Here is a 12146-nt window from a genome sequence, read left to right as displayed (position 1 = left end):
TGGACACTGGGACGCCTTTGTATATACATTCATTAGACTGCCTTTTGAATTGTAAAAAATGCCACTTCAGCTGGGGAAGAACAAGTAATTTCTTTGTATGAGGAATCATTGATGGCTAAGCCTAACCTTACCACTTTCATTATGACTATATATACACATATATATGGAACTACACATATTGAAAAATTCCAAATATATTATACTATTATACCTCTTGCTTATCCAAGACTTTATAATCGTTAGTCTTTAAAACATTATTACTAGAGACTTATCTCATCATTGTCACTATTTACATGCACCTCGCCTCCCCCTCCTACACACAATCCCCAGATGTTACTGGTATTTCAGGAACATAAACTCAAACCACTCAGTGACAACAGTAGAAATTCGTTTTAGCTAAAAGGTAATGAGCCTTATTTATGCTGAGTGAAAAAAAAGCCAATATTTAAAGATCAAATACTGTATGATTCCATTTATATAACATTCTTGAAATGACAAAATTATAGCAGTGAAGAACAGATTAATCTTTGTCAGAAGTAGGGTCGGGGAGTAGCTGTGGCCATAAAAGAGCAACAAGAGGAATTCTTGTGGTGATGTATCTTGACTGTCAATGTCAATATCCCATGCTGATAGTGTACTATAGTTTTGCAAGATATTAGTAATGGAAAAAACTGGGTAAAGGGTGCACAGGATCTCTCTGCATTCTTTCTTAAAACTGCATATAAGTCTACAGTTATCTCAACCTAAAAAGTTCATTTAAAAAAAAAAAAAAGGTTATGAATTTTAACTCTGGGGTGAATGAATACTCAGGAGAAATCAGATATACACCACAGTGCCCCAAGCCCTAGATCCACTGATTGCTAGTTTAGCTTCTAGGAAAGTTACTACCAGGCCTCACTAGAAAAACCGACTAACAGCTAATTCTTCTTTAGGGTCTTTTCTTATTAGCTTGAATGTTGCATAGGAATGAATACCATGAATTAGAGAAGAACAGAAAGGTGCTGAGGGCCAGATATCACAGCGAGCATTAGTTTGTCAGCTAAACTACCAACAGTTAACAGGATTAAATGTAATTTTTTTTTTTCCAATTCATTTAGCTCACATCAAATATTTGAGAAATTCTGAATCTCCACAAACTGATTTTTGACTTGTAGGAGATAAGCAATGGAAGAGAGTTTTAGTTCCAATGACAAAACAATGTTCCCTTTCAAGTCACTGACAGCAATTCCTCCAAAATACTTTTTAGGATTAATGAATATGAAAGCACAGAAATGGTGGAGCCAAGAGAATTTAAAATGCAACAACTACACAATGCAATATACAGACACCTTACTGTCGAATTGTACACCTGAAACTTACTAGATTTCGTTAACCAATGTTATCATAATAAAAATAAAAAATAAAATAGAAAAAAAAAAACCCATAAGAACCCATTTAAACATTCCTGCAATAATTGTGTCATATAAATGAGAAGAGAGGGCTGTGAATTACATCACTCTTGAATAGGCCATGGACAATAGTTCAACTAAGAACAACCTGAAGTTTGATAATGCAGTTAGGCCGACTTTCAGACCAATTTCAGGGAAAGGGAGGCTTAAGAAACTAGGTATATACATTTGGGGGGCCTCTGCAGCGTTACTGTAGTAGTGACAGCATTGGTTTTGGAGTCAAATGGCCCAGATTTTAGCTCATATTTTGCAGCTGACATGCTGGCTAGCCTTTGGCAATTTATTAATCTCTCTGAGGCACCCTAATTTCTGGGTAGAAGACTTGGGTTCAAGTTTATTACTAGGATTGTGATCTTAACCTACAAAGATCTTAAGTTATTAAGTTCTCTAACCTGTTGGCTAGAAATAATAATAATATTTGTCACACTACCCCCATAGGTTGTTATTTTGAATCTTAGAAGATAAAATACAAAAAAATTTCTTAGATTGTAATGTGATATACAGATAGTAGTTGTCATTATTTTTGTTTTCTCACATATCAATGGAAGGCTATAATAGACATATCTGAGTGATAGTTCGGCTCTGCACCGTGCAATATGGTAGCTACTAACCACGTGTAGCCATTAGGCACTTGAAGAGCAGCTAGTCCAAATTGCTATGGGCTATAAGTATAAATACACACAGGAGTTTAAGACTTAGTATGAAAACATGTAAAATAGCACATTAATTTTTTTAATATTAATTGTATGTTTAAATAACACTTTTTGGATGTATAAAGTTAAAGAAAAATCACCAAAATTTTTTAAAAATGCAATGACTAAACTTTCCACTCCACAAAAACTAACCCCAACACCACACCAAAGACAAATCTGTTCACAGATTGAAGAAAAGGAAAACACCTGAAAACACTAAGAAACACATACTTAATACAATTCAGTAAGTAGTGGTTAATTAGCATGTGAGAAAAGAGGTGTTTTCCTGAAAAGATAAAAATCCTAAACCAAAATAATGTGGCAATCAGCTTATTTTTCTCCCTACAAAGGCTGACATTATAACCACTGAATATATTTTTACTAACTATATATATATTTAAGCTCTGACAAAGCTACAAAAGACCAATTATATGTACTACAAATTGCTTTTCCTTTCTCATTTAACATTAATTAATCTATCTAAACAAAAAATAGCACAGGGGAATACAGAACTGTTCTCAAAGTCACACTACCATCATTACATGGTGTCATCTCAAGTCGACTGTGAATTTTTATATAAATAAATGCACTTTTGCCTGCTTAAATTCAGACATTCCTCAACTCTTCTGAAGTATGGAATGCTTTGATATCACATTATCATTACAGGCTAAGAAAATCCAATGTATTTAGCATAATAATATGATAAATCAGACATTTCATATTAAATTCCAAAATCTACATATAGGATATTAAAGTTTAAGGAAAAATAGTACAAGGAAAAAAAAATTCTTAAAAATCAAGAAAATTATATTCAGCAACTTGGGGTTTTTTTCCCCCCTATGAACTAGGAAATGTCCGTTATTGTCATTTGCCACGATGTAGTGGTGAGCACAGTTTGCCACAATGAGTAGCTGAAAAAAATGTGTACACATTCGGTCAGCTTGTCCAGCAGAGTCTAGTAGATGGACATTTCTAGTCCATTTCCATTGTGTAACTCAGGGCTTCAACCATCTCAAGCCTGAAGAACAGGCATCAGCCTTTAATATAACCCTTGAGCTGCTCTCAGGCTCCTCCAAACCACAAGCTTCTACATTCCAGTGGAGTCACTCCCCATCCCCCACTCACTCCCTTGGCTCCAAGTACACTGAACAAAGGTCTACGTATATTTCCTTACAATCACGTGTGCTACTTACATAATAATGGGTCAGTCCGTAATATCCTTCATGTCTCCTATTCCATTGGTGGGTGAATTCCTACTTCCCCCTAGGACTCAATACACATTCCCCTGGGAAGTCCACAGCCTCTTCAGTGTTGGCAGAAGACAACTGTTACAGCACTGATGAATCACATCCTACTTACAGGATACAAGAGATTGATGAATTACTTGAGAGACATATGTCTCATTCATCTTTGAATTCCCAAGGCTTGAGAAATAATAGGCATTTCATTAAAATGCACTGTGATGAGAACTATGATTAGACATTGCACTAAATAATAAATGTTCTTTCTTTCACTTAATCCCCAAAACAACCTCAGGAAGCTATTATCCTCATTTTACAGATGAGGAAACTGCTACCAAAAATGGGGTAAAAAGAAGGAATAGTCCATAAAACACAGGTATCAAGGAACTATCACCAGTGTCCACATTTCTATATCTCTTTAGATTGAAGTTACTTCGGGTCATTACAATTCCTTTTTACTACCTATAAAACTTACAAAATAAACACATGTGAAAAAAAGTAAGCTTTCAAATGAGTCAAAAAGCAGCACAGTCTTTGCGTTTGTAAAAGGTTATTTTATCTTTACTTCAGAGTTAATTTGTATTTGAGGCATATTCGACTATTACTCTATGTAAGATTACTTCACATGACTTGAATTTCAAGTATCACCAATGGCAGACCTTACTGTGATCATTTAACTCACCCCAAAATCCACTCAGATCGTTTTCTTCAGGTCAACAGTAAAATTTTAAAAAAGAAGACGACGACACAATGAGTTTTCATATGAAGCAAAGAAAATTTGATTTCAGGAACTGAGCTTTGAAGTGATAGTAGAGCCTATCTTTCTTATTAAATGGCAAAACCGTTAATAAAACAGTGATCAGAGGGCATAGCTATTTTTTTTAAAAAGTTTCCTCTTGAGAGGAAACATTGGCAACAAGTTGGCAACCCGGTAGTTCTCTTTCTTTTTTTATTTTATTTTTTAACTGTTCTGTAAAAGCCCAAGGTCTGGGAAGGGCTGCGTTAATCCAGGCTCTACATACAGCCCTGCAGTTTGAGAGACTCATTCTGAACCTCAGCCAAGATATGCAAAGCTAATTATGGAACTGTTAATTACTAAATGTTTAAAAGGTTATTTGAAGGCAACTAAGTTTCCACCAGTATTGCAAAAGAATGTTAATTTTTTTATCATAATTTTTTTATCATAAATTTAAGTCCTCATTTGTTCAAAGTCACATGCTAATATGGTTTGAAATGAGTATTTGTTATAAATGTTTTTTAATCTACAAATTCAAATATTGTTATGAAAGCTAAATACTTGTAGCTAAACAGGCATTACTTTGTGAGACATGCTTTTCAAAACTGCACACAGATCATTTACTTGTGTTTTATGAACAAAAACTACTTAAAAAGCGAATGTGCATTACTAGGGCCCAAGAATGAGCTAAAATATTCAATGTATAAATTGTCAAATGAAAATATGAAACTGCTCAGAAAAAATGATCAAAAGAAACTCAAATAGAAAACGATATTAGACACAATTCTACTAGATTTGAAAGTTAAATATCTACAAAAGCTACTCTTTTGTGCAGATTCTCATAATTTGAAGTTTTCTAGGCTAAAGGTATTTTGCAGCCCTCTCATTATGACTCGAGATGTATTCTACTGTGACTTTGCAAAGAACTGTCTTACACTGTATGAACTCTCAGATGACAAATTCACGAATTAGCAACCAAATCAAAAGGTGCAACAGCGAAAAGAATCTTTTTTTCAACAGGGAAGAACAATGTAATGTTTTTAACTAGAAAGGGATAACGTGGGGCATTTTACACTTACCATTTTAGAAAATAACTTTCACAACTAGCTAAAAGCACAATTAAATTAGGTCTTTAAAGCAGAGGAAACAATTCTACAATAGATGTTTCACCTGAAAAACTAAAAACATTATGCATTTAACCACTCTATACAAGCAATTTCAAAGGGTCTGAACTCAACAAGTTAATAAAATGGTTTAGAAAAATCATTTCATTGTTTAAAGCCTTGGGGGATAAAGCTGTTTGTAATTTATTTACGTGTTTTATTTCACTAAATTGCTTTGGTGACCAAGCTTCCCATTTAAGTGATTAAAGACATAAACCCAAATAGTTTAATAAAGCAATTACTTAAGAGTCCTGTTTTTCAACAGAGGTGCACTGAAAAATGTCAATAGAACGTTTAGTGTTCATTATTTTCAAGAGGGTTTGTTATTTAGAACACAGTGCCCCATTGACTAGAGCTTAGCCAGGTTTCCAGACACACAATATGGGACACATATTGGATTAAAGACCACGTTTTTCCTCCTCTCAGAATATCAAGTGAAATAGTGACAGCCCCGAATATGCATGATTTAGCTAAAAATTCAGGTGACAATGATATTTCCCCTTACCATTCCTCCTCTCTAATGACATGCCTAAACAAAATGGGTTCCCATTTTCCAGGTGTGCATGAAAAGCTTCCTAATTTTCAAAGTCCCTGTGTTTACACTGGGGTTGTCCCCACTCCCAGATTCTCTTCTGGCTAACTTCTTAGGTTACACTAGCATCACAATTACTTCTAGGCAACTGACTGACCTAAATACAAAACTATGCCTTCATAGAGTTTGGTAGAGAAACTGGGCTGGTGCAGTAAAAGGAGGAGAAGGAGAAAGGAAAAAGAAAGGAGGAGCGGGGAAGGGGGGGGGGAAGGGAGCAGGAGAAGGAGAAGGAGGAGGAGGGAGGAGGAGGAGGAGGAGGAGGAGGAGGAGGAGGGAGGAGGAGGGAGGAGGAGGAGGAGGAGGAGAAACTAAACAAAAAATATGTCTATATATTCCTGTATTCTTTTCTTTTAAAGCACCTTCCTTTTCCCTGTAATAAGAATCACACAAACTTCTTTACCAAGTCTATCCTAAGAAACAGAAGGAAGCACGACAGCAAAATTTTCCTAGTTCACATCCTTCTGTTCATATCAAGCTTATTTAATGTTTGCTTTTCTTATATTACAAAATTCTAATTCCCAAGCATTCATGAAAAAGATAGTACAGAAAAACTTCCAGCTCTTATATTAACACAGCACTCTATATAAAAAGCACCTTCTACCAAGACATTTTTTACTTTTACTTGAGTAAATTTCAAACTTTCAGATTATTTTTGACAGGCCAGGTGAAGATGGAAAACATTCACATTTAAACCTTTCTCTTTAAAACGATAATAAACGTGAAGGTTTGCATTAGTAATAACCAAGTGAACATCAAAGTTAATAGGGCTGACACTTAAGAATGTACAAAATGTTTGGTAGCTTTCTCTGTTTACCTTTTCTATGAAGGTTTGGTGGGGGGAAATGTGCTGCTTTTAGACTGTCAATGAAGCTTTCATCATGTGGCGTTAGTAGTAACTGGCCCATTTATGACTCAAGCCAAGTTCTATGCTGGGTCAGTTTTTACTCTCTTCTGCACAACTGGCACGGGAACAGGAAAGTTTAACAGTTCATTTATTTGGCACAATCCACACGCTGTCACAGTGAAGGTTTTGTCTCTTCCAGTCTTGTTTGGCGGGCCCCTCCCCCATCCCATCGTAGGTTTCCAGTCATTGCTATTCTATTAATCCACCAAAGGCACCACTTTCCTCACTCTCTAATTTCCACTAAAGGCCTCTGACATCATTTTCTGACCTGTCTTGCTAGGTTCTAATATTCTCAGCATGAGCAATTTCACTTGGCACTTCAAAAATTGAAATATTTCATTGAAATTTGTTTTTCCATCACACTGACACTGGGAACATGCATTTTCAGATGCAGAAGGCTGACTCAATGGACAATTTTAAAACAAACAGTACATAAGGAAGACACTTCAGAAGTAGTGCAATGACAGCCAAGGACAAGACTGAAGCAGGACATTCCTTACTTTTGATAAATTAATCCTTTAGAATAGGAACTTTCTGGAGACACTGTACAATGAACGTTCTTGTAAAATTATCACCTGTCTTCCACACGTTTGGTAAATATGTATGATCTATGATTCCCCAGATGCGACTGCTCCATCAAGAAAAATGAAAAATCAGAAACAGTACCAGGTGCCATTGTTGGGCCTTGTCCAAAGACAGCCAATGGAAGATTCTACTTTATTCTGTTCTCCCCACATTAAATAATAACAATCAATGTCAGAGAAGGAGAGCACTTGGATTTGAACAGATGGCATCCAACACCTAACAAGCCCGGCAACTCTTTCGTGCATTAGATCCTAAATGTCTGATGGTCCCAAGGATCAGGAGAGCTTATTTGTCTTAAGAGGGTTGGCAGCAAGATTTCCTGTAGTCACCATCCCAACGCTTAGGAATATGCGTCATTATCCAGTCAGCAACTAAAAGCAAAAATATCAAACCACCACATTTTTATAAAATTTCCCCCTCTCTAGTCCAACTGGGACGACCAAATCCAACACCAGCAGCAATTCCTCCAGTTAAAGAGAGAAACAGACCTGAAGGTAAACGAACGTATAAAGGTTAACAAACTTATCTAGTTTTGACACGGTTGTGCAACACCAAAGGAATCCGCAGGATGCCCTTGAGAGGGAGGGGGGCATTCAAATCTGCCTGCTCTGCACTTATGTCTGCAATGTACACTAAAAGCTCTAACCTAGCTATTCGACTTTTACCCCTTTCATTGGAAAGCTGCATCCCTTTTTCAAAAGAGCAAAATAGTAAATATACGAACATCTCAATGTTTTTTTACTTTAGAAGGCCAGCAGAGATCTGCCTTTCCCGGAGCCATACAAGTTTCCTCCAACACCTTTTCAAACACCACCGAACTCTAAAAGGTAGAAGGGGCCACACCTTTGAGAGGAAAGGGGCTTGCAGCCAGGGTGGCAGGAGTAGCTGATTACGGAGAGGTGACACCCCACTCCCGAGATTCCGAGGGTTCGGTGTGCGGCTGGGGAAAGGGATAAGCTAATCAGAAATTTCCCTCCTCTGCTGGGCACATAGAGAGAAGGTCAATGATGAGAAAGGCGGCGAAAAGAATATCCAGGAGAGGAAAAAAATAAGCCCAGGATAGCCAGAGAAAAAGATGGAGATGGGATGCCACTGGAAGTTGGGGATCCTACTGGGAGAAGTGGGGTGCTCGGGGCGAACTGTGTCAGGAAGGGGTTGAGGAGGCGGAGATAGGGGAGGGCACACACAGTCTGTGCGGCACAAATCGCGCCAGGTCCCGACGGGTCTCACCTGGGAGGTCCTCTCCGCGGGGTTCTTCATCACCGCCTGGCGGAAGCTGTTATCCACGTAGGACGCCATCTCCCCCCGCGGGCCCGGTCGGGGCCGCTCGGCGCCCTCGTCCGCCTCCTCCCGGCCCAGCGCAGCCGCTGCCTCCGCCCTGCGCGCTCCGCCCGTCCGGGGCTAATAAGCCAAACCGCGGCGGCGGCGGCGGCGGGGGGCCCGCGGGGGGCAGCCCGGAGCGCGGGACGGCCGCGCCCGAGACCCGGCGGGAGAGCGAGGCCGCGCGGGGGGCGCTGCGGCACGATCGGCGCCCGGGAGCCTCCTTTTCTCCGCCTCCTCCTCGCCGCCGGGCCGGGCTCCCCGGCGCACCCCGCTCCCTCCGGGCCCGGCTCGGCGCGCCTCCCCCGCTCCCCTCGGGGACGGTGGCGGCTCCTCCTGGCCCCGCGGGCCTGAGTTATTTTGGGGGAGGTGCGGGCGACAGCGAGGCGGAGGAGGGCTGCGGGCGGGCGGGGCCTCCTCGCCCCCCGAGCGCGGAGCGGCGCCCCCTCCTCTCAGCGGCTCGCGCCGCCCCCGGGGGTCCCCGGGAAGCGCAGGGCTCTCCGGCGTCCGCAGTCCTCGCGCACCCGGGTGCCGCGGCAACGGGCGGGAACACAGGCTCAGGTCCGGGCGCTGCGAAGTCCGATCGCCGTCCCCGCCGCTCCTGGTCGCCTACTGCGATCGGCTGTGCCCCCCGACTGCTGCTGCATCCCCTCCGGCCGCCCGGCCGCCGCCGCCGCCCCGGTTGCTCCGGCCGCCGCCGCGGGCTCCGCCGCCGCCGCCGCCTGCCCCCATCAGCGCTGCCCGAGCGGAGCTTCCCGGGCTGCAGCCCTCGCGCGCGGCCGCCCCCGGCAACTTTGTTCCAGGTCCGTGCGGGGCGGGGAACACGGGGCCGCGGGCAGCCCCGATGCGGACGCCGAGGGCCGAGAGCCGAAAGCCGCGCACAGCCCCTCGCAGAGTGTGTTTGGGAAGCGGCGATTCCCCTCCTCTTCCTCCGCCTCTTCCTCCTGCTGCGCCTTCTCCGGCCGCCGGAGCCGCTCCTTAGGGAGGAGGCGGCCTCCGGGGCTTGTTGCTTTGTGCTGCAACCATGGTGAGGAGTGAGTGACAGGAACCGGGGCGAGACGGCGGGCGCCGCATCATCGGGGGCGGGGCAGCCTCGGCGCGCCGGTCCCGCCCCCTCCGCTCCCACCGCCCGCCAGCCAGCCAGCCGCGCCCTCGCGCGGGAGCCGCACCTTTGGTGGCCGCCAGGTGAGCCCGGCGGTCGGGGCGCGAGAAGGTTGCAGCGCCCTGGGATGAGCTGATCAGAGCCCCGCACAACCTGGTCCCGTGAAGGCGGCGTGAGTCCCGGTGTCTCGGCTACATGCCGGGCAATCATTTTGAACCCAGGGTTCGGCTCCTGGCTGTTTCAGAGGCGATAGATCCTCTAAGGATTTATTTTGCTTATTTGTAACTTGCTGCAGGGAAAGCGTTTCTCTGCAGCCTTACGTGCTCACTCTGGCACCATCAGACACTTAAATGACCACGAAATTAAGGAGATGGAAACGTGCCAGTTGTAACACTAGACCCAGTACCAGCCCCAGACACGGACGGCAAGTTTTGTGACATAATCAGAGATATTGACAGATCTGACTTTGTATTAGGCAAAGCAAACATCCTTATCCAGACCCCATAGTTCCAAGCCGTACTCACTTGGTGCAAAGAACACTAAAACGTAGCCCTTTAAGATGTTACCACTCCTGCTGCTTCATTTCCCCCTCCTTTTCTCTTTCTGAGCCAGGTCGAGGTGTGTAAGGTCAGCCAAGCACCAGAAACAGCTCTGCTGTTCTGGTCCCAGGGTTTTATTTTTATCTGCCTTCCCCCACCCCCCATTCCCAACAAGTTCATATTTTGATGTCTCTGTGGAGGCTATACTTAGAGGATTGTTACTTTTATGACCTAGTATATTGAACTTTTTAAATTTTTCGAACAAATTTTTTTAACATCTAGTTTATTTTAGACACTTGGAATGGGTTGTGAGCAAACATTTTGGGGTCCTTAAGTCACCTGTGTGGCATTAAACAGATTGCATGGCTTCTTCGAGAAGGGACTGTGCAAACTTGTGAAACTGGATCTGAATTATAAATTGTATCTCTAGATCCTTTATATTACTGTTGCTGAAGCTGCTTCCCCATATTTCTCTGTCACCCCTTAGTTGAGCTCCAGCACCAAATTCTCTATGACATACACCATCACATTGAAAGCAAGGAACATGAATAAGTGCCATTACAGTGCTGCAAAGAGTGAAGAAATAAAAATTCAAATCCAATGAAGTGAAAAAATATACCATCTCCATCTGGTGTCTAAAAGACATCTCAGAATTATCATGTGCAAACCAGGCTCCAGACCTCTGCCCCAAACGTGCCCTACCCGCAGCTTTCCCCATTCCGGTTAATGCCATCTATACCTTTCCAACTGCCCAGGTGAAAAATTTTGGAGTTTTTCATGACTCTTTCCTCTCTCTTACACCCCAGTAGGGTCAGTAAACCTGTCAGCTCAACCTTCAAAGTACCGTATCTGGATTCTAACCTCTACCTACACCTCTACTACCATGACCCTGGTCCGAGGGTCTAAGCCAGCATCCTCTTTTGCCTGCACTTTGCAATAACCACCTACCAGGGCTCCTTCCTCTGCCTTACCTCCAGTAATCTACTTTGAGTTTTTCACTCCAGCTCAAGTCATTCCTCTGCTATAATAATAATAATTATTATTATTTTTTTAATTTAAAAATCCATTAGCTCCCTATTTCATTTAAGGTAAAAGCTAAAGTCCTTATCATGGCCTAAATGATCTATGGACCTGATATCCCCCCACCCCAAACCTTGTCTCTCTGACCTCTTGTCTACTACTCATTTTTACAGCCCAGGTGGCCTTCATGCTATTTCTGAAACATAATAAGCAAGCTCCAGTCTCATAGCTTTTCTGTCTGCTGTTGCTTCTGCCACCAGAATTATCTCCCCACTCTCTCAGCGCATCAGAGAACAAAACAAAATCTAGAATATTGCTCTCTCATCTCCTTCATATCTTCATTCAAATGTCATTTTCCCTGTAACTTCTCTTCCTTTCCTTACCACCATCTAACATATTATATATTTTACCTATTTATTTTTATTGCTTGTCTCCCTCTACTGTAATGTTTGCTTCTGAAGTCAATGATATCTGTTCCTTTTGTTCACTGCTATTTCCCTTGACACAATGTACAGTGTATGAGATTGTTATATACATTATCTTCCCTGTGTCCCTGATGGGGCAGGGGAGACTGGGAGAGAAATACCCTCTCTGAGCCTGTTTTCTGTTCTCTAAAAGAAGGATAAAAACTGCATGCCCTGAAGATATGTAAGAATCCAATATAATACATGCAAAGTGCCTTGCATAGTGCTTGAACCTTTGTATGTACTCAACAAATGATAGTTATTTTAAAGATCATTCTCATCATCCTATTCTTTTGAGGTTAGTGGAACAGTCATTATCCTGTTTATAGATGAGGAAACT

The 12146-nt window shown here is 42.4% G+C and overlaps 1 protein-coding gene across 8 annotated transcripts in view; it reads right to left on the bottom strand.

Annotated features, from left to right (window-relative positions):
* Positions 1-8781, bottom strand: part of RAPGEF2 (Rap guanine nucleotide exchange factor 2) — a 209779-nt gene extending 200998 nt beyond the window's left edge. For 4 of the 8 annotated variants that reach the window (XM_039876266.1, XM_039876269.1, XM_039876261.1 and 1 more), the window contains exon 1: positions 8592-8780. In XM_039876266.1, coding sequence (XP_039732200.1) covers positions 8592-8660 — 69 coding nt within the window. In that variant the 5' untranslated portion in view covers positions 8661-8780. Of the gene's footprint in view, positions 1-8591 lie in introns of all 8 variants that reach the window. The other 4 variants (XM_039876262.1, XM_039876268.1, XM_039876263.1 and 1 more) reach the window with 3 other exon arrangements.
* Between the last annotated feature and the right edge of the window lie 3365 nt (positions 8782-12146).

Source organism: Pteropus medius, unplaced genomic scaffold (assembly GCF_902729225.1).
Source record: "Pteropus medius unplaced genomic scaffold, Ma_sr-lr_union100, whole genome shotgun sequence".
NCBI classification, from domain to species: domain Eukaryota; kingdom Metazoa; phylum Chordata; class Mammalia; order Chiroptera; family Pteropodidae; genus Pteropus; species Pteropus medius.
This window is presented reverse-complemented; position numbering and strand designations above follow the sequence as displayed.